Source organism: Pelobates fuscus, chromosome 3 (genome assembly GCF_036172605.1).
Source record: "Pelobates fuscus isolate aPelFus1 chromosome 3, aPelFus1.pri, whole genome shotgun sequence".
NCBI classification, from domain to species: Eukaryota; Metazoa; Chordata; class Amphibia; order Anura; family Pelobatidae; genus Pelobates; species Pelobates fuscus.
This window is the reverse complement of record NC_086319.1, coordinates 71,669,024-71,695,670: the sequence shown is the minus strand read 5'-3', so window position 1 is coordinate 71,695,670 and position 26,647 is coordinate 71,669,024. Positions and strand designations below refer to the sequence as shown.

Here is a 26,647-nt window from a genome sequence, read left to right as displayed (position 1 = left end):
TGCACTATGGGCTACTTTAACACTAAAAGTGTTTATTCACTTAACCAGACATTGTGGGGAATTGACGAAGAAATGGCGGTGTTCAGGCTAAATAGCAGAAATAAGAAAATACGCTTACGGCTACACCATTCTGGCCTTAAAATCTGCAATCTCAGAGCCACTTCTTAGCTTAGTGAATAATTCCCTTGGTTTTTATAAATCTTATCCCTAAAACCTCCAGCAAAGATCATGACCTGAAACAAGATCCCTTTGTTTACAGAAATGTAGGGACAGCTTGTGTTTCATTGTGCTTTACAAATCACCTGGTTTTCTAAAGGAATGTAACAGTTCCCTCGTTACCTGCAAGCTGAGGTGGCAGAAAGGTCCCTGATAATAAATCCTGACAATAGGGACACTTTAACCTCTCCCCTACAGCCCTTTGTACCTTCCCTCAAATAGAGCAGTAAATCCACACACCTAGAGGACAGTGGTCAGCAGCACAGGTGGCCAAAAGTTAGATCCAAAGCGGTTTCAGAGCCACAACTCCCATCATGCCATGCCAGCCAGAAGGAAGGCAATGGATCATGAGAGTTGTAGTCTAGCAACAGCTGAGGGTGTAACTTTTGGACTTAGAACCATGGCACCAGGAAACAACAATGTTGCAATATTCTACAGATTCCACAACGTTCCAGCTCCCAACTTACGTCTTCAGTGGCCGTGGGGCAGTAGTAGACCAGGATGAGAGTGGTGACAACGTTCAGGAACAGCCCCACGCTGGTGATGGTGTTGGGGGCCACCCACAGGGGTATCTTGCTCACCAGCCAGTTCCAGTAGACCTGCATCAGAGGCTCCAGCAAGGAGCTGCCACAAGCGCTGTACTTATGCTCCTCTAAGCGCTTGAGCTGCAGGGCTGTTAGGGGCTCCTGCACACACAGGGGGGACAACATCCTCCCCGACAGCCCTGATCCACAGCTCCTGACAGTTCAGCTTTGCTTTCGGTGTCCTGAATTCCTCTCTGCTCTTTCCGGAGCGCCTCCCTCCTAGTCAAAGTCCAGCCCAGCATCCAACACCCGGAAATAGAGAGCTGGATGACCTGGGGCATTTAAAGGTCTGTCACTGCGATGAGAGATCAGCCACCAGAGTACTGAGTGGGTTCGCCTTATGATCAGGGGGTCACATAATAGCTTTTTGGACTTTTATTTCACACTCATATTATCTATGTATCATCTAAATGCGGGCGTTTGGACAAAAGTGTTTTATTTTATAAATACCTACTTATAAATGAATTCCACAGCCTTTTTAATGGGTAACAATGAATATTACTGTCTAGTTATTCTATGGCTAGTTCCCACTGACATGTGACTATTACAGAAAGCAATCCACTATATCAGCAGTGATTTCTTTGTGCTGTGCTTTCATGCTTTGAGTGTAGGATAGCATGTGCTGACTGCACAAAATTGTGTTTGTTTCCCTAAGGGGAAGTGTACCTCTAAATGGATTACTTCCCTTTTAGAATATTATAAAACAAACAAGTGAATTAATTTAGGACATCAAAATATTTTTGCTTTGCACCTTGGAAAATACACAACCAGTTTTATTCTCGCAGCTACAGATTGTATTGATATATAGCGAATTTAAGTGAATAAGCCTCTCTTCTGCAGATTTCCCTCTGCAATATTCTAATCTCCTACCGCTACTTACAACTTGGTTCCATCCGTGCAAGATTTTGTTGTCCGGGTGCAAGCCAACATTTTTATTAAATCTTCTTTTTCTTATCAACCAAACATGTTTAACTACTGCATGGGCATTTAATAGTAAATTGGGAAGTGAGCAGGGAATTTAAGCCAACAAAGACACAGGAATAATGATGTAATTGGTAAATAATATAGTTTTAATCAATCCTCATACTGTAGCTGGTACATTACCCACCAAGGAAAATAATGTCCAAAGGTCAGAAAAAAACACAATGGCACAGGAGTCTTAAACCCCCCCCACAAATGTTATTAGAAATATCTTTAAAAAAAAAAACAATAGCGAGTTAAACAGAGGGATTGATTCGATAGTTCCAGGAAAACAAACTCGTTTTCCTGGCACTATAGATTTCCCCTTTGTCAAGGCCCCCTCCCACAGCACTGACGGGGTTAATAAACCCTTCAGTCACTTACCAAGGTCCAGCGCCGATGTCCCTCTGCGCTGGTTCAGCTCTGCCCACACTCCTCCAATGTTGATGTCCGCTGGCGGGGGAGACCTAATATGCATACACGGCAATGGCCGCGCTCACCTCAGGGTCTACCCATAGGAAAGCATTATTCAATGCTTTCCTATGAAGGAAAATCTGACGCTGTAGATCCTCATGCAGAGCGTGAGGACATCCAGCGCCAGATAACGGACCAAAAGTCAGTTTCAATTCTGGAAGTCCCTCTAGTTGCTGTCTGGTAGACAGCCACTAGAGGAGTAGTTAACCCTCAGAGGTAATTATTGCAGTTTATAAAAACTGCAATAATTATCACTGCAGGGTTAAGGGTGATGGGAGTTTGCACCCAGACCACTTCAAGGAGCTGAAGTGGTCTGGGTGCCTTTAGTGTCCCTTTAAGTATAACACCAACGTGTTTCACCTCTTGACAAGGCTTTATGTGAAAACTTTGATTAAGCTCTGTCAAGAGGTAAAACGCGTTAGAATTCTACTTTACTGTTTTTTACTTGCTAAATAGTGCCGAATAATGCACAAGTCACTTTTTTCTTTGTTTTTTATTTTTTTTATATTGTATGCATTGAGGCTGATGTGTACTATAATCATTGCTGCCGCTCCCAGGATTAGTGGGAGTTTGAGCCCTGGGCCTTATTTTGTATGTTGGCATTTTACAAAAAGAGTTGTCATCTTAACGCAAACCCAGAAAACCCAGTAGCCAACTGCCATTTATAGCTTTATAAACACTTTAAGGACCAATTGCATTGTTTGCCATCATCATACCTTAGTCTGTTAAAATGCCTATGTCAGTGTTGCACATCATTGCGATTTAATTTGACAGCATTTTAGAGTTTTACAGTCATAAAACAATCTGGGGCACTCCATTTTTTTTATTTATTTTAATCCTTAAAGTCCAGATTGTAATGACTGAAAAGGATGTCACTTAAAGGGTTAAATCATTACTGGGCACTGTAACAAAGTAAATGGTTTTGGCGGGTCCCGTAGCAAAGCAGTTGTCAGAGTTTTGGTATGTGCCTGGGCACGATACCAGACGTGCAGTGTCTGTCTGTGGGTTAGATAGCCCTAGCTGGCAATGCAGATTTCAGTCATACCATGGAGTCAATAACAAGAGGGCCAATTGTGTAAAACACTTTCTTGTTTATTGTACATCAGTTAAAATACACAATGTTCTGCAGCAGATCAAAAGCTGGCAAAATGAAGCTACTGATTTCCAATTTAGCAATTAAATCCTTGATCCTTGAAAAAAAAGCTTATAGTAGTAGCATGATTTTAATGTGATGTCACATTTCTTATAAGCTCCATTGATGTACAACTCTATTCTTCATTGCAAGGTAGGTGTTTGCATCATCACAACTCTTTTTTAATGAAACCAAATACCAAATCAAGCATTCAGCTGCTGTATGTCTACATATTGACCAGTGCTCATTCTAAAAATATGTCAATGCCAGGTGGCTTGGCATCTCGTTACTTGCTAGAGATCACAGAAGGCCTATATTGGATGGTACTGTCCAGTAATTTTAAAGATAAACCCTATCTATATGCGAATACGTAAACATTGATTTACTAGTTAGGAAACAGCATAAGAGAGTAGCACTAAGCTTCTGACAATGGGAAAATTGAATGATCTTATTATCATGAATTGATATCACTAAATGGTTCTAAATGAGTTTGAAGTCAAACAGCCATTGCATTTTTGCGATCGAATCACAAGTTAGAAAGATAAAGGCTCAAAATAGATGGATGGCCGTGGATCCAACTTGACTCTACGAAATGACAATGTATTTGAGTGACAGACAGGTAATGCAGTCATGCAATCTGGCACTGAAAGGGTTAAAAGTCCCAAGCCAAACCAAAAAAAATAAAATAAAAATAAAATAAAACATACAACCTTTATGGCTGAATTTTATCACTCTCGCTCTCTCTCTCTTTCAAAGCAACTCATGCATGAATCTTTATATTTATCAGACAAGAAAGAAAATAGCAGTACAGAATATAACTACATGATACAGACACAATTTCATGATCGCAAACTGAAACACTGATGGATTCTGCTTCAAAAGTAAAAGCGGCTTTCTTCTGGACTTATGTTCTCTCTTGCTTGCTCTCTTTCAGCTCCCGCAGGTAAGAATCAATAACAGACAAAGGCACACCTTGCATCAGAAGGCGAAAAAATGTGAGCCCACCTGCAAATTAAAGTCGGAAATTTTAAAATCAGAATACATGACAGTTTCAGCCAGGCCGGTGTGGATCTCACTTCGCAGTATGGTTAAGTTGTACACCCTGGATGTACGTGTATAAGTATTTTATAAGTTGTGTATACATTTGATTGACAAGTAATATCGTCTGTCCCTTTTGGGTGTATGGGACTTGTTTGGGATTGTTTTGTGTCCATTTATTCGCATTATGTTCGTTCTGTATTAACCATGAAAAATGCTCAAGTTAGGGCTGAAACTGAAGCTGTGAATGAATTAAAAACGTAATGAAAAATTTAGACAAAAACAGCTTATTTGGAAAAAAATTTAACTCACCTATAGTTATAGTTTGGCTATTTTAGCATACAAGGAGGCCTCCAAACATGATACCATTAAGATACCAGGAGTTCCCTGGTATCCTCTCCCGCTAATTCTAAGTAGTCAAACCTGTTTAGAAAAACAGTTTGATTGCCTGACTGGGTCCACCTGGCACCATTCTTCACTCCTACTACAGTTGCAGGAGAACAGGAAGCTCTCTATCTGAACTAAGCCCCACCCTAAGAAGCCATGCCGAGGTGGTCCTGCAGGGGCCGCCCGGCTATTTGAGCACTGACCCAGATAGGGGGTTCCATGGCTGACAGTGGGAGAGATCAAAGATCTTCCTCACTTGCTAGGCCCTGATATAGAGAATAGGAGAGAGAACCTTTGCTGAATCAAGTTCTCTGCTACTTCTACACCAGGGCTGATCAAAGAGTAGATCCCCAGATGTTGTAGAACTCCAACTGTAATGATGCTTGATCAATCTTTAGAATGGCTGACCATCATGGAAGTTGCACTCCTACAACATCTGGGGATCTACCATTTGCTGCACCCACTAAGGGTGCAGACACGCAGCAACTCCCACCGGACCACCAAGGATCAAGATTCCCATCTCTCTGGCTCAGCCTCCACCCCCTACTGAAGCCTGTAACTATCCACTGTAGCCCCATCAACTCATTACAGCCCCTACATCCTTTACTACAGACCCTACACTCCTTATTGCAGCCCCTAACCCCCCACTACAAAGTTACATAGTTATATAGGCTGAAAAAACAGACTTGCATTCATCAAGTTCTACCTTTCTCATTTCTGTTTTTGCTGTTGATCCAAAAGAAGCCAAACCTTCCCCACTGCCCAACAGTTTGAAGTGCTTTCAAGTTTTTTCGGAAACTAGAAAATAATTAATTTTTGACCCCAAAATAATATTAGGAGCTCTGTTAGCTGTCACCCCACCTATCAGAAATCATATCCATGAATACTATTGTAGCAGGACCACCGCTAAACTATGTATTGACCGGTTTGTTCTGTGATGTGTGTTACTGTCTTAGCATTCCTTTCGTGTCTTTTCCCTATCTCAGTCATGTATTTCACTCTATGTGTTCGTCTGAACTGCCTCCTCCGCGTTCGGGAGTGCCGCCACAAAGTGACTTCATTCACCTCCCAAACGGGGACCACCACAAAACCCCATTTAGAATGTTGATACAGAACCTTCACACCTCAGAACGAGGTGTCAAAACCACAAACCGCACGGGAAGCCTCGGCGTGTGCCTACCCTGGGTGGCACCCCGTTCGTTAGACAAATTCCATCCAGGGGGAGAATTCACGGATTGCTTCCCACCTTGTTCAGTTCCCAAATGAGGACCTCCCCGGCACCCATTGGAATGTTCTCACCAATCAATTAGAACGTTGGCAACTCGCAACATAGTGTGAAACCGCGAGGGAAGTAATTAATGAGTGCTTCTCTGGGTGGCTGCCATTCGTCTGTATGAATGGCGGCCACCCAGAGAAGCACTCATTAATTAGGGAGAGCATTCACTTCCCAAAAAGAGACACTTCCCTTGCCGGGTTTTTACACAGGGACCCCGCGATTGGTGGCAGTTCATGACTTTTACCGTTCTGGGTGTCACTGAGATTGGTGGGGACATCCTTTGGGGACAATGGTGGAGGTTGGTGAGCTCTCTGTCACTGGGAGGTAAAAAGGCAGGAGGTTTCCCGCACTACGACCCCCCAGATACAGAGACTTCATGGAAAAAGACCCCTGGGAGGGGACACTAAGTGGCGGGAACAGGGGACAAAGGGACTGGAGTTCCGTTTCCATCAGGGAACCCAAGGGAGTGGGAGGGCCCTGGGAGGGGACACTGAGTGGTGGGAACAGAGAACAAAGGGACTGGGATTCCGGTTCTGTTACACGACCCCTGGGAGGGCGAGGACCTTGGTAGGGGACATTGTCTTCATGTGTGATCCACCCCTTGTATGGGGAAAGTATAAAGCCGAGTGTGGCCAATAAAGGTGCTGTTGTACCCCTGGAACTGTGTGTCATCCAGTTACTGGGGGGGAAATGAGTATCTTCATTTATTAATAGCGGAGGTAACCAGCCGGGTTACCCAGGGTCCGCTACCATTATGTATTTGCAAGTATAAATTCAGTTGCTGTTTAAACATCTGTACAGACTCTGATAAAACCACTTCTTCGTGCAGATAATTCCACATCCTTATTGTTCTTACTGTAAAGAACCGTTTCCTTTATCTGGGACTAAATCTCCCTTTGTCTAGTCTAAATGGGTAACCTTGTGTCCTATGCATGTGCTGTTTATGAATAGATTTTCAGGCTATATTTGAATAATACTATCATATCCACTGAGGCACAGTTTTTCTAAACTAAACAAATTTAAATTTGTTAACCTTTCTTCATAACTAAAATCTTCCAGTCCACTGATTCATTTTGTAACTTGTCTCTGCAGTTTTTCTAGCTCCATAGTATCCTTCTTTAGAACAGATCCCAAAATTGCACAGCATATTCAAGGTGTGTGGTCTTACCCGTGATTTAGAAAGAGGCAAAATTATATTTTTATTCCAAGAATTAATTCCCCTTTTTATGCATGACAATATCTTACTGTCCCTAGCAACTGCTAACTGACATTGCACATTGTTGCAGTGTTGTTACAGTTTGTTGTCTATAACAATTCCCAAATCATTCTCATGTTGTTATCCCCAATTTACATCCATTTAGAATATAAGTTGCTTGTGCATTCTTCACCCCGAAGTGCAGAACTTTGCATTTATCTACGTTAAGTTCAATCTGTCACAACAGACTCCTAAACCCTCAACTATAGCCCTAGCTCCCATATTACAGTCTCCAACCCCCTGATTAGAGCCTTACCCCCCACTAAAGCCCAATTCCCCCCACTAAAGCCCTTATTTCAGCCACTACAGTCCCCTTCCACTCCCCCTACAGCCCCATATCCCTTCACACTACAGCCCCTTTTACCCCATAAATGCACCTATTACCCCACAACAGCCCACTACCAATGCCCTTCCTGAGATTAAGTACTCAATCAGCCCCTGACTAAGTACAGAGGCTTCTGGCTTTCCTGTTGCTGTAGTGGAGGCGAGAGTGGCGCCCAGTGAATAACAGGTAAAATCAACTACTACCTAAGAGCATTGGCTTGGCTTTTACCACTATTCTGAACGATTTGACTACTAGAGTGCTTCTAGTTTGTTTTTCAATTCATTACAGTTCAATCATTGGTGAATGAATCCATGATTTTTCTGTGTATTCGGAATTCTAAGAAGATTTTGCATAGATTTATACATAGTAAAACGATCATTAAAACATTATATGTTACTCCTGTGTTTTAAAATGAGCAGTGTACTTACTTACCCTTCTGGCTGTCTCCGTAAACACATATGGATATCACATTACAATATCTTGTATTGCAACATCTTGATAAATATGTACATGTCTTATTATTATTATTATTATTATAACAGTTACTTAAAGTCATTTTCAATGATATTATCTTATTTCTCGGTATCATCTAAATACAAGAGTTCTACTCAAATTGCTCTTAAGTTAATTGACCTCACATTTGTCAGTAAGTTATACGAGTTCTACAAACCAGTGCTTCTAAGACAGTCCGCAAGAGACTATATCAATGATTCAGATTACATGGATTGCTCAGTTGTATTCTATTCTGATTTCATAAGCCTAACTTTTGACTAAAACATTGTATTTAAAATAAACAATGGCTAACTAGCATATGTTTTGTCAAACTGAACAAAATGTTGTTCTAAATTTAGGATAGGGGAGTAGTAGTTTACTTGCATTTAATGTGTAGGAGATGCTGCATTTGGGGAGTACGGTACTTACGGAATTTATTTAGAACAGTTAAATAAATCCTGGAAACAGATAGTCACAGATAGCAACAAAAAAATGCAAATGTATACAAATATAATATGCATGTTTTTTTGTTTTTCTATCAATACAAGCATTAGTATTAGATGCGTTAGTTTCTTATTTGGACTTAAGTTTATCTTAAGTCTGTTTTATACATATGCAATAAACAACAGACAATTATATATATATATATATATATATATAAATATATATATATATGTGTATATATATATATATGTGTGTGTGTGTGTGTTTGTATATATATATTTATACATGGGTAGGTGCAACTAGATTGGATTTTAATTAATATTAAGTGTATTTACCACTTTCATCTCTACTCTATGCACACACAAAATACACAGATTTTGGTTTGCAAAGCTGTGCAATATATTTAAGACTATATTCTTATGTACTGTAGCACTCCTCATCCAGTGGAGAAGCACATTTCTCCATGATGATCTTGTCTCCAACCTCCTTCTGCACTATGTACTGGAGCCTATAAGATTGTAAAGTACAGTGCTGATGAATAACGGTTGGGGAGATCACTGAGTACATCATTGCAAGAGGTGCCTCATTTTAGCCAGAAAATACTGTATATTAGCAATATGTCCACATACAGTAATCATTTTGGGAATCTTTTTTCCAGAAATACCAGCAGGTTCCTGATATATATATTAGGGTATTTGTCCATTTTCTTTTTTTTTGTAAAACCTACTTTATGTGACACAAATCTATTTTTCTTTTTATGCTAATGTTTAAGAACCTGTATGAGGCTTTGCAAGTTACTATATAATGCTTTTTAATTCTTTCAATATTTTTGTAAATGATGAATAATTAAAACACAAAAAGTTGTGTGAATGTATATATATAGATATATAAAATAATTAAAACACAAAAAGTTGTGTGAATGTATATATATAGATATATAAAATAATTAAAACACAAAAAGTTGTGTGAATGTATATATATATATAAATTGTTTTAATTACCACTGAATAGCAATTTATATACAAAACTGCTGGGCTATTGTCCTACGTTTGTATAATATATATAATAAATTATATCATCAACTATTTCCTAAAAACATTGGCTCTTATCACTAGTATAATAAATTGCCACTTAGATTAAAATATATGCATTATACTCATAATATAACCTTTCGATGCTTTAATGATTATTATTATATTTTTCCCCAGATGATTTAGTTATTACTATATATTTATTTTAATATATATATATATTTTTTTATAAAGAAGTGAAATATTGCATCTTTTCTTAACCTTGACAAAACTGTAATGTCCAAAAATCAACATTATCAGTTTAATCAGTAAAGTTAGTTGTTAGTTAATTTGGTTAGGGGTTGAAGCAAATCATATTGACATGTTAATGCCCGATGGAGACATTTGATAGGCAACAAGAGACATAAGCTTCATATGACAGGACCATATGAAAGCTTACCTTAGGTGACAATACACATTCAATATTCCTTATTGTGCAACTAAGGGAGAAGAAAAAAGAAAAGTGAGAAGTATACAGAAGCTAAAAAAAAACATATTAATTACTTAAATGCAAAACACTGAGATGTTTAAATTTTAGTGATGTCACATGTAAGATGTTGAAGCACGGGTAATTTAAAAGCCAGGGAAGAATAGATGAAATTTCTAAAATACAATTAATAACTGAACGTATTAATGCACACAAAAATGGCAGAATTTGCCTTTGCAATTTCGCATTAACCGTGGAAAAGTTAGGTGATCTTTAACTAAAACATATATATATATTTATATATCAATAGGTTTGCACACATCTGACACACCAAATATTTTAACAAAAGGAAAACACCCAATATATAATATACATATATGTTGAAAATGAGATGTTTCTTGTAGTTAAAACACATAATAACGTTCTCTTTATAATTATCCGTAATTATTAATGCATGGTGGGTTTGAAAGCAGAGTAAAATCAGTGGAATGGTAAGCAAGAAAATCTGAACAGAACTTACTTTTTTTTTTTTGTATATATTTGTTTAATAAGACCTGGCGTATACTTTTTCCATAAATAATAAGTTCCTTTGAAAAAGTGTGATTTTTTTAACTTTTTTTCTTTTTTACAATATGATAAGGCATCCATTGGTGTAAATAAATAAGAAAATAACCATTCTGAATCATAACATATATTATTACTTAAAATATTCTAATGAATCAATAGCTAGTATGTGTGGATCTTTGAAACACAACGATGAATATAGTAATATGATCATAAGCTCTGGATGCCAGTAAATTGTACATTGGTAGAACATGTGTCTGATTTATAATTTAAGAATTAATAAAGTGACCAATATCTGGAGCTGATTTCCAGGAAAGAAAACCTGCAAACTATGTTTTCTTTTAAAGATCGTAATATAATGTATATGGTTAAAATTGTTATATTTGTTCATGGAATAATGTATGTTATATGCTCATTATTTACCATGAAACAATATTTGTAATCTATACACTGATTACAAATACAAGATTAACATGCAAGACGTAGCCTGGAGTGGGGGAATAGGGAATAAGTCAATGGGAACAATTGTCAACTGCAATATTTTTAATAAACCTGCTTCTGTTTCCACAAGCCGAAAGGTTCTCCGCTTAATGACCCTGCAGAATTAGAACATTTGAAATGATATTCTTCTTCTAATTTAGATACAGTGTATTTTTTAAATCACAGTAATGGCATTTTAATAAAGCACTCTAATTCAAGAATGTTTGGGTGGTGCACAAAGATGGTCTGAATTTAAATAATGTGTAGCCTACATAAGCCAACTAAATCTCATATACAATTCTTGGTTTCTCTTAACCTGCAACCATATATAAAATCTATTTGCAGAAAAACAAGTCTTCATTTAGACGTTCTTTTGGGTCTGTATTTGATCCTACCTTGTGTTTCTAGACGTCTATGTTGATGGGCACTACATAGCCAAAGTCTGTGGACACCACTTATAATGAGTGAATTTGTCGACACTGATAACCGTTTTAAGCCAAGTATCCTGATACAGATGTAAAACCATATGTTCATAGCAGAATGTATTACTGAGATAGTGGCATTGTCATACGAAGTCACCAAACAAGACAGTTTCTGAATGGGTAGCACAACCACTTTCACTTATAGATATTGTCATTGGGAAGGGGACAGATCAAGAACAAGAACAGGTCAATTACAAAGAGGGTGTTGTAGATACATGGTCACACAATCGAGTAGTTGGAATAGACTAGATACAACAAGACTATATATTATTCTATGCTTCCAACATTTGATGTAGAGGTTTGTTGAAGACTCTAGCCTGTTTGAACCTAACAGCAGCACCATGTGCAACAGGAGGTCCAAACAGAAATTATTTATTAAAAGGAATTTGGAAAACTGACACATAGAGAGCCTTGGCCTCAGTCGTATCCAAAAAAGATTGATAAGAATTGGAATGCTGACTGTGAACCAAGACTGAATGCCAACATCATTGCCCAATTGCACTAAATGCTTCTGTACATGAATGGAAGTAAATCCCTATGGCAATGTTCCAACGTCTAGTAGAAAGCCTTCACAGAAGAGTGAAGATTGTTATAGTAGTAATAGTTGTTTTAATTGCAAAGAAGGGATCAACTTCATTTTAATGCTCATAACTTTGGAATGAAATGTTCAAGAAGAAGGCAAGGAATCCACATATCTTTGGCCATGCCATGTATATTTACACCACCATGAATCCTGCTCCTGAGAGCTTGCAGTAATCTTTTTCTCTCTAGACCAATGACCAGCAAGCTTTTCCGACATGAGGCCATGTCTGTAAATGGATGGAGGGTCACGTTCATCTAAATAGCTAACCAATAACTCTAATAATAATAGATGGCTCCCTAATTAGCTGTCTACTAGACAGCTAAAATATCATCATTAAGAATAGCCCTTTTCATAATTGTGATCCTACAGCTGTTTAGTAGATAGCTTCCTACTTTGGTCATTGATTGCCTACTCCTGCTCTAGACCAACACACTATTTATTCCTTCTTTTTTTTTCATGACTTTCATTTCCTTGGAGATAATGCACAGATTTGTTAAGGCCCCCTTTAGAGAGGACAATCGAAAAGCTTGGTCTATTTAGCTTGGTCTATAAATCTAAATAAAACCATTATTTAAAAAAAAAATAGTTCTGACTTAATGACTTAAGCTACCTTATTGGTTTGTGTAAAATTATCATTTTTAAGATGCTACTGCATGTAGTATGTCATAAATACCAAAACTGGAAGCTATAAATTCCAATATTAGAGGAGAAGAGCCCAGGCTGGAGTGAGTGTAGTAGTATTGCTGTCAGAAGTTTGAATTGATGTGGCTGGGGATCAGAACACCCTCCCAGAGATTAGTACAGGCGCTGCAGCTGGTGTCCTTACCTTCTAAGTTATTACACTGGACTGATACTGATGTACTGGAATTATACTGGTCTGGGATCTGAATGACCATTGTGTAACTATAAGTCATTAAATGCAAGTTACCTGATCTCTGGTCTTAAAGGATCTTCTATAACTGTTTACAGATGGCCCAAAATATTATTGCACAATGCCTCCTTATCCACTATAATAAGTTACAGTTGACTGACATTTTTTTTCTTTTTAATTTTTTTTTTTTTTACCATGGCCCGATAGCCTTTAGGTCTATCTCAGAAACAGGATTACAATTATATGGTTCTTTTAATTGAAGACAAACATTTATTTGGCCCATAATTTCATCGTGATCATGCAGTAATGTATCAGAATAATTCTCTCTTACATAAAATATTGATTGTTTTTGATAGGACAAAACACACAGATAACTTAACCCCTTAAGGACCAAACTTCTGGAATAAAAGGGAATCATGACATGTCACACATGTCATGTGTCCTTAGGGGTTAAAGGAACACAATAGTGAAAGGAATACAAAAATGTTTTCCCTCATGCCTAGTGAGTAAAAGGGTTAAAAAAACAAACAACCTTTTTACACTTACCTGGGTCACTCTACGCTGATGTCAGCGTTACCCAGGCATTACCCATAGGAAAGCAGTGACTCAATGCTTTCCCATGGGGATTTTGAAGGTGCTGGACATCTTCATGCAAAGTGTGACGACGTACAGCATCATTTAATCATTTCACGGAGTAAAACTGGACAACTACTAGAGGCAGTCAACCCTGCAATGTAAACATTTGCAGTTTCTCTAAACTGCAGGGTTAAGAGAACAGGGACACTGCACCAAGACCACTTCAATGAGATTAACGGGTGTGGGTGCTTATAGTGTTCCTTTAAAAAAATATTTTCATGAAATGGAGCGTGTGAGGGAAACAAATTATATATATATAATATTATTTTAAAGGTAATTACTTAATATTAGCAGCATGTTTTAGTTGCTCCTATTCACTGAAGTCAGGAAACCAACTAACCAGCCACAAATATTAAAACTGCATGGTCATCCCATCAGAAATTAGATTTTCATCTGACGCAGCCTTGTTTTTATGGTTTTGCCGGTGTTTTCATTGCTATTAACTGGTCTATTTTTACTCTGTATTTATTTAGTTTTTGTATTGTCTTATTTAAAACTCCACATAACAAATAAAAAAATGAATAAAAATCAAATATCAATAATGTGGTGGGTGGAACAAATGTATGGGTCTTGAATTTGGCAAAAAATACATTTGTACTCATGCTTTAAAGGAACACTATAGTGTCAGGAAAACAAACGTATTCCTGACACTATCGTATCTGTGTGGCTGTTTAGGTCACCTTTAGAATGCTCTGAAAAGGTGATTTTACTTAACGTATTTTTTTACCACTCTGCACCAGTTTTGACGTGACTGACTCTGCCAGGACCTGCCTCCGTGACTGAAATCATCAGTTTTGAATATATCAGCCAATCCAATGCTTTCACATAGGAATGCATTGGGAGGCTACTGCACGGCAAAATGACATGCTGAACAAAAATGCTGCACCAGTCACCATCTCCTAATAGAGATGCACTGAGTCAGTGCATCTATATGGGCAACGTTCAGCACCTCCATGTAGAGCTTGGAGACACTGAACACCAGTGCAGCACACTGTGCAATACTGACAAAGGAAGCAACTCTAGTGACCGGCTGAGTGACTGCCACTAGAGGTGTTACTAGCCAGCAATGTAAACAATGACTTTTTGTCTAAAAAAGCAAGTGTTTATATTGAAATGTCTGCATGGATAGGCTATAGACCCCAGAACAACCACATTAAACTGTAGTTGTTATGGTGACAATAGTTTCTTTTTAAAGGGTTAGTCAAAACACCATGACTGCTTCAGTGTTTTGAAGTGGTCTTTGTGCCTGGAGTCTTTATGTGCAGTATTTTGCTATGAAATGCTGCAGATACAGAATTTAGTCTATTTTCTGCTGGCAACGTCGTTGGGCCCTCATTAGCCAACATGGAACAAGAGTTTGTGCTGGTTAATGTCGATTCTGTTAATATATGTATGCACAGGAGTCATTCATTTTCTGAGACCACTCAGCGGATGTTCTTAGCTAATGAATGACTAGCGGGATCAGCATCGGCTCTAGGTAGCTGCCCATTAAGATATACCTAGTACTGCTTGCACGATGTCTTTACTAAATGAAGAAGAAGCCCAACCACTAGTAATGCAAACACACTGCTCAGGAATGTAACTTACCTTTCACTTCTAGCTTACAATCAACCTCAGCCTCTCCCAGGCTATTGACGGCTTTGCAGGTATAGGTGCCTCCATCATAGGGGCTGGGTTTACGAATCTCCAGGGTACATACACTCTGATTACTAAACATTCTGAATCGGGGGTCGTTCTCTATTATCATTTTGTTCTTCATCCAAGTTATTTTAGGCTGCACAAAGAAGCACATAAACACATTATTAATTGTAGACATCTTCTATTTGATTTAATATAAATCATCTGTCGAGCAATAAATGTATATTTTTTACAACACGTTACTTTAAACAGGCTGTAAACTACAAAGGGGTGTTTGCATTTTTTTAAGTCAATTAATTTTTCTAGCAAGTACCAGGAGTAAAATAAGCTAATTATCACAAACTAAGTCAGCTGCAATAGTTAGGACCGAAACAGTCTTTTGCCTAAAACAGGTTTGGACAAGTATTGGCGTTCAGGTTTTGCATGTTCCTCTTTCAGTTAGTAATAATATATACAGTCATGGGAAAAAGAAAGTACACCCTCTTTGAATTCTATATTATTTTTACATATCAAGAAAGGCAGGTCTTAAAATTAAGAAAATACAACCTCAGATGAACAACAACATATTACATATTTCACTGTGATTATTTTAACAAAGCCAAAAGCCAAAATGGAGAAGCCATGTGTTAAAAACTAAGTCCACCTTACTGCTTCCATAGAAATTAAGAGGCTAAGTAGCAGACAGGTGTGGCTAATCAATAGTTCTTGATTAATTGATCATCAGCAAGTGTGACCACCTCTATAAAAGCCTTTGCAGTTTGCTGGTCTGGAGCATTCAGGTGTGTGTTAACACAATGCCAAGGAGGAAAGACCTGACCTTAGAGAAGCAATTGTTCCTGCCCATCAAACTGAGAAGGGCTATATGTCCGTTTCCAAACCATTTAAAGTCCATCATTCTACAGTGATAAAGATTTTCAAAAGTGGAAAACATTCAAGATAGTTGCTAATTGTCCCAGGAGCGGATGTCCCAGCAAATTCAACCCAAGGTCAGACCATGCAACGTTTATAAAAATTGCAAAAAACCCAAGAGTTGAATCTCAGACACTACAGTGCTTCAGTTAGCATGTTAAATGTTAAAGTTCATGAAAGTATAATTAGAAAAAGACTGAACAAGTATATATTGTTTATAATAGTTGCCAGGAGAAAGAGATTTATCTCTAAAAAGAACATGGCAGCATGGCTTAGGTTTAAAATGTTACATCTGAGCAAACCACAAAACATCTGGAACAGTGTCTTTTGGACCGATGAGCTCAAAGTGGAGATGTTTAGACATATTGCACAGCATCACGTTTGGCAAAAAACAAACACAGCATATAAGCACAATCACATCATACCAACTGTTAAGCACGGTGGTGGAGGAGTGATGATTTGGGCTTGCTTTGAAGCCAAAGTACCTGGGAACCTTGCAGTAATTGAATCAACCAAAAACCCTTCTAAGTATTCCAGAGTCAAATGTGAGGCCACCTGCCCACAGGAAAGGCTTGGCCAATACAGGGTCATGCAACAGGACAATGATCCCAAGCACACCAGGAAATCTATAACAGAATGGCTGAAAAGAATCAAGGTGTTGCAATGGCCCAGTCAAAGTCCAGACTTCAACCCAACTGAAATTCTGTGACGGGACCTTAAGAGAGATGTGCATAAACAAACACCAGAAACATTGTAAACAAGAGTGGGACAAAATTCCTCCACAATGATGTGAGAGACTGATAAAGTCATACAGAAGATAATTACTTCAAGTTATTGCTGCTAAAGGTGGTTCTACAAAAGGTGTACTTATTTTTAATCAATACCTAATTTTAGAATTCAAAGAGAGTGCACTTTCTTTTTCCCATGGACCTTACATTTTAGTGCAGAGAGGTATATAAAACCAAATGGACACTGTTAATATTGGTATTGTTATACAAACTGAGAATATTTTATTTTCCTCTTAAAGAGGCAGTGACAGATACTTTATTTATCATCTGTATCAGCTTAGAAGAACTACGCGTTGCTTTAATGTTACAGATTTACCATGTAAATCAAAGAATAAGCTCCTCATTATTTATACATTATACATACCAATCTAGACACTATTATGTCTGGGTTTTAAAATTATTCATTCATGGCTGGAAGTATATTACCCAGTGGTTCTTTGAGGCAACAGAGAAAGAAGGAGATTTATTGAGTGTTTCTATCAGAACTAGGATTTTTTGTGCACAATTCAATATTATGCCACCACTTATGGAACCATGGAAAAAAAATTCAATGCCTGTTCTTTTCGGTAAACTGGCCAAGCTAGCGGATACTGTTAGATGTTGTTACCTTGGGGTTTCCTCTGACACTGCAGTTTAGAGTAGCATTGTATCCAGCAATGGCTACGGTATTAATTAGAGGATGGGTAAACTGTGGTGCTTCTGTAAAATCAAAGTCTTGGTAGTCAGGGCGTTTGTACGGTTTACCTGGAACGAAAAACAAGAACCGAATGCTAAGTCTCAGTTCCAGAAAGACTATTACCCCAAAAAGATTGTGATCAGTTACATATAATGCCAGTAGCAACGGAGGACCCATTTCACTGTACGTTCAGTTTCTCTAACATGTAGGGTATTGTGAATAACTTTGTACATCTATGATTTTTTTTCACCCAATTTTTTTTAAAACCATCTTAGCTAGCTTTCATATTTGAATGCATATTTATAATCCAAATACATATAGGGCTATTCACTAAAGAAATAATTGCAAATAATTCAAAGTGAATATAAAGCGAATTTCAACAATTTAATGCCAAGTTAGCCAAACTAGACGCGTAGCTGACAGGGAGATTTTTTCCAATTCAGCTATTTTGATCTTAAATTTGAATTTCACTTTGAAGTCCCAGCGTTTCTCACTACAGTGAATAACCCTGATAATTTTTATTATTAATCATAAATATGATATTAAGTAACCAAGAACTGCTACTGGTTTTGTTTTGTCCAATAAAATACAGGTCAACCACAGCATAACAATATGGGATGTGGCTGTCACAATACTGCCAATATGAGCAATCAGTATCTCTGCGTGTTAGCTGTCTGACCAGACATACATCGACACCACTACATATATTATGACTAATGATGGTTGATTTTTGTACTGCAGATGCATGTGGTCATTCCCAATGATGCTCAGCAGGCCGTGGCTTAAACATGATTACACAAGATCCTCAGATCACGTGTCTCTCCTCGTTGTGATAACAGGGATGTTTGTTTTGACCAACTCTGTAAAGGCACAATTTAACCTCTTAAAGGGACACTATAGTCACCTTAACAACTTTAGCTTAATTAAGCAGTTTTGGTGTATAGAACATGCCCCTGCAGCCTCACTGCTCAATCCTCTGCCATTTAGGAGTTAAATCCCTTTGTTTATGAACCCTAGTCACACCTCCCTGCATGTGACTTGCACAGCCTTCCATAAACACTTCCTGTAAAGAGAGCCCTATTTAGGCTTTCTTTATTGCAAGTTCTGTTTAATTAAGATTTTCTTATCCCCTGCTATGTTAATAGCTTGCTAGATTCTGCAAGAGCCTCCTGTATGTGATTAAAGTTCAATTTAGAGATTGAGATACAATTATTTCAGGTAAATTACATCTGTTTGAAAGTGAAACCAGTATTTTATTTTCATGCAGGCTCTGTCAATCAAGCCAGGGGAGGTGTGGCTAGGGCTGCATAAACAGAAAACAAAAGTGATTTAACTCCTAAATGACAGTGAATTGAGCAGTGAAATTGCAGGGGAATGATCTATACACTAAAACTGCTTTATTTAGCTAAAGTAATTTAGGTGACTATAGTGTTCCTTTAACCCCTTAAGGACACATGACATGTGTGACATGTCATGATTCCCTTTAATTCCAGAAGTTTGGTCCTTAAGGGGTTAAGGACATAGCTTCATAAGTAAAAGGTCAGCATGACAGAAAATTTCCGTCATGTGTCCTTAACCCCTTAAGGACACATGACATGTGTGACACGTCATGATTCCCTTTTATTCCAGAAGTTTGGTCCTTAAGGGGTTAAAGGGATAATTTACCAGTAAGTAGCTGTCCACAGGTGCATGTTTACTGGGGCCGCCTACACTGACTAAAGGCTAGCACAGGGCCGGCTCATCCATAGTCCCGCGGTGGAGCTATGGCTCCAGGCGGCATGATGACAGGGGCAGCATTTTGCCTCCCCTGTCAGTGGCAGGCCGGTGGCTCTCTAATTAGGCGAGTTAGGCGGCTGCCTGAGGCCTCACGGCTGCCTAACTTGCCATAGGGCAGGCAGATTGTGTCAGGTCCTCGGTCCCTCACCGAGGACCCGACACCAGGAGGGGGGCAGGCGTCTTGCCCGGTATGCCAGAGGGTGCAAGTCCCCTCCAGTCTGCCCTGAGAGGCAGAGAGCCAGCACAGTCTGTAGCTCTGCTGTGTGTGAGCTGCAGACTGTTCAGTGTCTCTCGATCTCTGGCCAATCAGAGCGTTTGCTGCGGGTTACCACGGCAATGCTCTGACTTCTGGATATTGCGAGACACTGCACAGTCTGCAGCTCACATGCAGGGGAGGTACAACAGGGTATTCCCTAAATCCTGGACTGGTAGGGGGTCCTTGAGGACTGGGTTGAGTACCCCTGCACTCAGTGGCGTACACACAACCCATGGGGCCCCGGTGAGAAAACTAATCCGTGGGCGCCCTCCCCCCACGCTTACTCTGCGCAACACATGGCGGCGGGCACCTGGTTGCAGGGGTCGCAGGGCTGCGACCCCTGCGACCGCGTTATGTACGCCAGTGCACGCAGATACAAATACACTTAAAGGACCACTACAGACACCCAGATCACATCAGCTCAATTAAGTGGTCTGGGTACCAGGTCCATCTAGTTTTAACCCTGTAGCTGAAAACATAGCAGTTTCAGAGAAACTGCTATGTTTCACTAAGGGTTAATCCATCCTCTAGTGGCTGTCTCATTGACAGCCGCCAGAGGAGCTTCCGCGATTCTCACTGTGAAAATCACAGTGAGAAGACGCTGAACGTCCATAGGAAAGCATTGAGTAACTCTTTCCTATGGGCAGTCTGAATGCGCGTGCGGCTCTTGCCGCGCATGTGCATTCGGAGCTGAGAGGCGGATCGGGGCAGAGGGACCCCCAGCGCCAAGGGAGTCCGGCGCTGGAGAAAGGTAAGTGCTGAAGACACACACACTCGCACGAACATACGCATACACACTAGCTAGCAGACACACACACACACTCTCACGAACAGACGCATACATACTAGCTAACAGACACACACATTTACTGACAGACACACACTCAGTGACAGACATACATACACACTCACTTACAAAACACACACTCACTAACAGACACCAAACAGACTCACTAACAGACGCACACAAACACACTCAGTAACACACACACAGTAACACACTCACTGACACACAGAAACTAACACACTCACTGACACACACACACTAACACACTGACACAAAAAGTAACACTAACACACACACACACACACACACACACACACACAAACTCTAACACTAACACACACACTCTAACACACACACACACACTCTAACACTGACACAGACACAGAGCTGAGGGGATTCCCTGGGGTCCAGTGGTGTCACCGGGCTAACAGGCAGGCTGGCGGGCGCGCGAGGGAGCTGAAGAGGGAGCACTCAGGGGAGAGTGCTCCCTTACGCGCCCGCAAGCCGGGTGCCACCAGGGCCAGCCTCGGGGGGACCTGAGGTGGCCAGCTCCGGGGCCCCCCAGGAGAAGAGGCTGGCCACAGTGGGTACATACCGGGTCGCAGGGCGACCGGGCCCCCTGGTGGGCCTGGCCCGGTCGCGGCCGCGACCTCTGCGACCCCGGTATAAATGCCACTGCCTGCACTATACAGACACACAATGCATTCACTAAACACACTGCATGTAATCCACAGACACTGCAGACACTGCACACACTGCATCCACTACACAAATACACACTCTGCATCCACTACACAGACACTGCATTCACTACACACACTGCATAACATAATGGATGTGGGCGTTTTTAGCTTGGTGTGGTTTTGTTGGGGATGGGGGAGGAGGAAGGGGGCAGCATTTAATCCTTTGATCCAGACAGCACAATGCCTTGGGTCGACCCTGAGCTAGCATTTCTAAATTTTTAGATTAAAAAAATGATATACTTTGTATGGTAATTGCGTTTTTATTATTTGCATTTACAGAATGAGAACCATTCTTTGTAATCTTCTTGCAGATCCACTAACTCATAAAGAGAACTGGATTTATTTTAGAGATGACAGAGGCAACTGACAATTGTATGCCAGCTGGTACACAAAATGTAAATTTGACCCTGTAATCAACTGAAACAAAAAAAATCTTACCTTCCTTCTCAATAAGTGCACTGTTTAGAGTCCTGGTTGCCGCCTCACTGAGGCCGCACATATTTTCAGAGTATACTCGGAAGTAGTATTCGTTTCCTATGACTAGATCTGAGATGGTGGCACTGGTTCTGTGGTAATGCTCCAATACTGTGAACCATTCCTAAAGATACAAAACAACAACATGATCACTGGGGCCTTTGTTAAAGCATCATCTTCTGGCTGCTAGCAAATCAACCATAAACTTTCTGATGTGGAGGACCAATACACAGTTTCTAGCTCCACCCCTTCTGGAGTTCAGACAAGGTAATTCTCTCCCTTGATTGGTTAAGAGGGATGGCCAGTGTATTGACACCGGTCCACATATCACCACTTTAAGTAGCATGTATCTAACCTATTCATGTAACAAATAGGATGAGAAAATAGTTATTCCGTAGATACTGTAGCAGAACAGATTGTATAGATCTAAAAGACACTATGAGCAATGACTATCTTACCATATATGTTATAATACAACCAACATCACTAAGGACCCTTAAAGTGTACAGACAGCTTAAAGCACTATATAGCAATATATTGATCATTGCAAATAATTGTTAATTTCTGAACCATCACTACATTAATCTGACTTCAAACAAAACACTAAATCCAAAACTGTTCAACGTTTCTTTTAGTGCAAGGTTGTTTTGCATCTTCCAGGTTAATTATTTAGACAGTGTACATGTAACATGATTCTGAAGAGGTGGGCTCAGCTAACCGAATGAGGGGCATGTGTGAGTGTGGGGGAGTGTATGTGTATGTAGGGGTGGAATGGTAGTCTGGGGGAAGAGTATCAGGGGACGGGGACGGGGGTAGTCATATATATATGGGAAGCCTTCTCTCCTCGGCCATTATAAGCTTGGCTAGGTAACAGCTTTCCTTCCTTCCACCCATTGTTTATGATTGTATTTTCTGTTTGGCTTTGTTCTTCTCGTCACAGCAGGCGGAGAATGTCCTTGCCAATTGGGGTTGGATTGGGTGTTCATGGGAAATTAGGAAGAAATGGGGCTGATCCCTCCCCTAACCTCTGATAAAAGGTATTGGTTAACAGACATGCCCACTGAGCTAAAGGCTGGCTAATGGCTAGCATTATGTTGATGTAAGACCAGGTTTTGAGGCGAGCTGTTGGTTGGGAAAGGGCAGGCGCCCAGGATAGTTGGTGATTACATTCAGCATAGGTTGGCAAGGACGTGTTTTGTTGTTAAAGTTACATATTATAATACTATGTTAAGTTTACTGTTTAGATGATATTCATTCTTGAATTTAAATAATAAAAGCTGTGGCCTGTTTTTCACCAAGTAAATCTAACGTTTTGTACTTGAAGGGATGTAGGGGGGTTCAGGTTAGGAGGCTGCACTACACTGTACCCACTACCTTCACACATGTGTTTTCCCCTCCATGCACTCTGAGAGCATGCGGGACTGTTCCTGTTTGTGTGCGCCTGTGGTATTTTCTAGTTCCCTTGTCAACAAACTGTTAATTGCTGCAGCTAGTAACAAAGCGTTAAATAAGTATGTGGTCTTTTTCTTCCTGAACCCAGAGAGACAACGCTAATGACAACAGTATAAATTAGGGTTGTGTACACAAACAAAGTCTCACCATTGTTTTCTTGTCAGCCTTTTGTATTGTGTATCCTGTGATAGCAGCATTGCCATTGTCAGCTGGGGGCTTCCACTCCAGAGCTACATTTTCTCCCCAGACATCCTCAATCACCACTACATGAGGTGGTCCAGGTCGATCTAGCAGAAATTTTGATTATTTATGTGGGCATAACACAAGAATTCTTTAATAAACAAAAGGCATATTTCGACAATTTATAATTCCAGCCCTGGTACTAAAGTTAATGTGTATTAGTAAGAGGGCACTGTTAAAACTGGCAGTATGCCACCATCAGTGCTTTTCTCCAACAGGGTCATACCGGAGTATCCTTTCTGGTCCCTTTCTGCGGAAAATCGAAGGAAACTGTTTGGTGCGTTTTGAAACATTTACTGACACTGGCTATGCACGCAGCCCCATACACAGCAAACTGTGATGCACTGTGTGTTCTGACACCTTTCTATAATGACCCGCATGGTCCTTCTTTGCACCACTTTTGATAGGTACTAGAACACTCCACAAGGCTTTCCATTTTGGAGATGCTCGGACCCAGTCGTCTAGCCATCACTGTTTGTCCCTTGTCGAAGTCACTCAGATCTTTTCACTTGCCCATTTTTCCTGCTCCCAACACATGACATTTAAGAACCGAATGTTTACTTGCTGCCTAATATGTCCTACTCCTTGACATGTGCCCTTCTAACCTGTATAATCAATGTTATTCATTTCAACTGTCAGTGGTTTTAATGTTATGTATAATCAGTGTATAATCTATAAGGGTGCAAAAACTCTCTCACCGCTGCAAGTGTAGAGCAGATCAAATGATGTGTCTATATAGCTGAACAAAAAAATATATTTTTGTTAAACTCTTCACTGCACAGATAATACCACAACATGAGAAGGGGTTAATCTAAAGCAAAAAAAATATGTAAAATAATTAACACTATTGAAATGATGTTATAAATATAAAATAGAATATTTATTTGATCCTTTTCTATTATGATATTATACATCTGTTTCATTAGAAATGATTGCATATGCTAATTGGTTCGCATTTGCACAAGTTGTGTCAAAGACACACTATTGTAAAAAGCGTACTGTAAGTTCTACTGTGACTGGCTGTCTATGAAATCTTACCAACAATCTGAATGTAAATGGAAGCCTTGTCTTGGAGATTTTCCACTTTTACTTTCATGTCATATTTGCCAGAATGGCTTCTCTCTGCTTTCCGTATGAAAAGGATCGTGTCACTTTCACTGTTGCGAATACTTATTTGTGTTTTATCCACATGTGACCCATTCTTTTTCCAAGACACTTTTGGCCTTGGCTTTCCCTAAGAGCAAGAGAGATGATTTAAATGGCAATATGAATCATTGTTGGAAGTAGTTACGATAAGTTATTATGCATATAAATCATATGTAGTATATATAGCATGTTTTATATATCATGATTTAGTTGGAAAGCAATATTATTGTACTATGATATATGTGCTGGTAAGATTACAACTCTCACTGCGATACCTTTTCTCCCCTATTCAAACCTCAATGCCACAAGTTAGATTTATGACTGGTGTTGGGAATAATACACTTTGCCTATATACAATGCTTAGTGACCCAAGGCTCAAGTTACAGATGACCGTATGTCCAGTCTGTTTAAAATTGGCTAACTTGGACCATGTCAGCTATTTGAAATGATATACTTTGTCTCTAAACAATGCTTAGTGTATATACCCCTAGACAAGAGCTATAGAACATTGTGTAACAGGTGCTATATCCTGTTACACAGTCCATTAAACGTTAGAAGTTACCTTGAACCTTGCATTGTCTTGTCTCGTTCACTGGGGCTCCTCACCAAGTGGTTTGGGGACAAGGAGAAATACAGAGAGTTGCAAATTGATACAAAAAGCCATGGCAGGGGGAAACTCATTCTTCTAAGGTCAATACAAATATATCCATTTAAGTTGGGTAATAATAATATTGTTACCCAATGACATTTCTAATCCACTAGACCAGGGCTGGGCAAATTATACATCCCCAGATGTTGGAGAATTGCAACTCCAATGGTACTTTGCCATTTTACAGACATTCTGAGAGGAGATTTTGGCATTTACAAAATGGAAATCCAAAATATCTGTTTCTTTTTTTGGTCGTTCAAATAAAGTGTATGTATTCAAAATTCTTTATTTGTTTTCCAATAAATAACATACATAAGAGAAGTACATTAAATACATAGTTACATAGTTACATAGCTGAAAAGAGACTTGCGGCCATCAAGTTCAGCCTTCCTCACATTTGTTTTTTGCTGTTGATCCAAAAGAAGGCAAAAAATCCAGTACAAGCACAATTTTGCAACAAGCTAGGAAAAAAATTCCTTCTTGACCCCAGAATGGCAGTCAGATTTATCCTTGGATCAAGCAGTTATTACCCTACATTGAAAGATTATATCCTTGAATATTTTTGTTTTTGCAAGTATGCATCTAGTAGCTGTTTGAACATCTGTATGGACTCTGATAAAACCACTTCTTCAGGCAGAGAATTCCACATCCTTATTGTTCTTACAGTAAAAAAAAAAACTTTCCTTTGCATTAGACAAAATCTTCTTTCTTCCAGTCTAAACGCATGACCTCGTGTCCTATGAAAAGTCCGGTTTGTGAATAGATTTGCACACAATGGTTTGTATTGGCCCCGAACAAAGATGTATCTTACAACACATACATTCATACTACAAAAGGGAGTATTTATCATGTTATAAATACAGATAATTGTTTTCTTTGGCTGTCCCTTTAAGTTAGACGTCAAGGCTGTGGCAACACCATTCCTTGTTTATCATGTCATACTCTAATACTTATGGGTCTAAATTGAATCTGGTAGGTAGTCTGTTATGGTAGTTCTTAACCAAATTTATATAATATTCATATTTCGCTGTCTGTTCACGATTTGTTCTTAGGTTTAATATATTGATTCCTTTCTCCATAACGAGCTGATAAAGAAGTTGATTTAAAAAATGATCTTTAGACGGGACTTCTATTTGTTTCCAGTGACTGGCAATAAGGACTTTAATTGCCATAAAACAATGTATTATTAAAGTAATATAGGGTTTAGACTGTTGCTACCAATTTATATCAAAAGCATAATTCCATAATTTTATAATCCTAGGGCAGCTCCACCAAATATGTTACATATTACCCTCTGATTGTATACATCTCCAACATGTAGCGGGATTAGTCTGAGAGATCCTGGTTAATCTCGTAGGGACTAGATACCATCTATATACAATTTTAACTTGTGGTTCTAATAAATTTAGACAATGTA

General features: G+C 39.3%; 2 protein-coding genes across 15 annotated transcripts in view; both read right to left on the bottom strand.

The window, feature by feature from the left end:
• Nucleotides 1-1,023, bottom strand: part of CHPT1 (choline phosphotransferase 1) — a 74,658-nt gene extending 73,635 nt beyond the window's left edge. Inside the window, exon 1 of the mRNA XM_063447193.1 lies at nucleotides 684-1,023. Coding sequence (XP_063303263.1) covers nucleotides 684-926 — 243 coding nt within the window. The 5' untranslated portion in view covers nucleotides 927-1,023. The remainder of the gene's footprint in view (nucleotides 1-683) is intronic.
• Nucleotides 1,024-3,305: 2,282 nt separating this feature from the next.
• The window catches only part of MYBPC1 (myosin binding protein C1), a 124,948-nt gene continuing 101,606 nt past the window's right edge, over nucleotides 3,306-26,647 (bottom strand). For 12 of the 14 annotated variants that reach the window (XM_063447178.1, XM_063447190.1, XM_063447192.1 and 9 more), the window contains 6 exons: nucleotides 24,474-24,669; nucleotides 23,343-23,482; nucleotides 21,708-21,867; nucleotides 17,639-17,775; nucleotides 15,284-15,470; nucleotides 3,306-4,371 (listed from right to left, as the gene is read on the bottom strand). In XM_063447178.1, coding sequence (XP_063303248.1) covers nucleotides 4,271-4,371; nucleotides 15,284-15,470; nucleotides 17,639-17,775; nucleotides 21,708-21,867; nucleotides 23,343-23,482; nucleotides 24,474-24,669 — 921 coding nt within the window. In that variant the 3' untranslated portion in view covers nucleotides 3,306-4,270. Of the gene's footprint in view, nucleotides 4,372-10,053; nucleotides 10,094-11,196; nucleotides 11,241-15,283; nucleotides 15,471-17,638; nucleotides 17,776-21,707; nucleotides 21,868-23,342; nucleotides 23,483-24,473; nucleotides 24,670-26,647 lie in introns of all 14 variants that reach the window. The other 2 variants (XM_063447180.1, XM_063447185.1) reach the window with 2 other exon arrangements.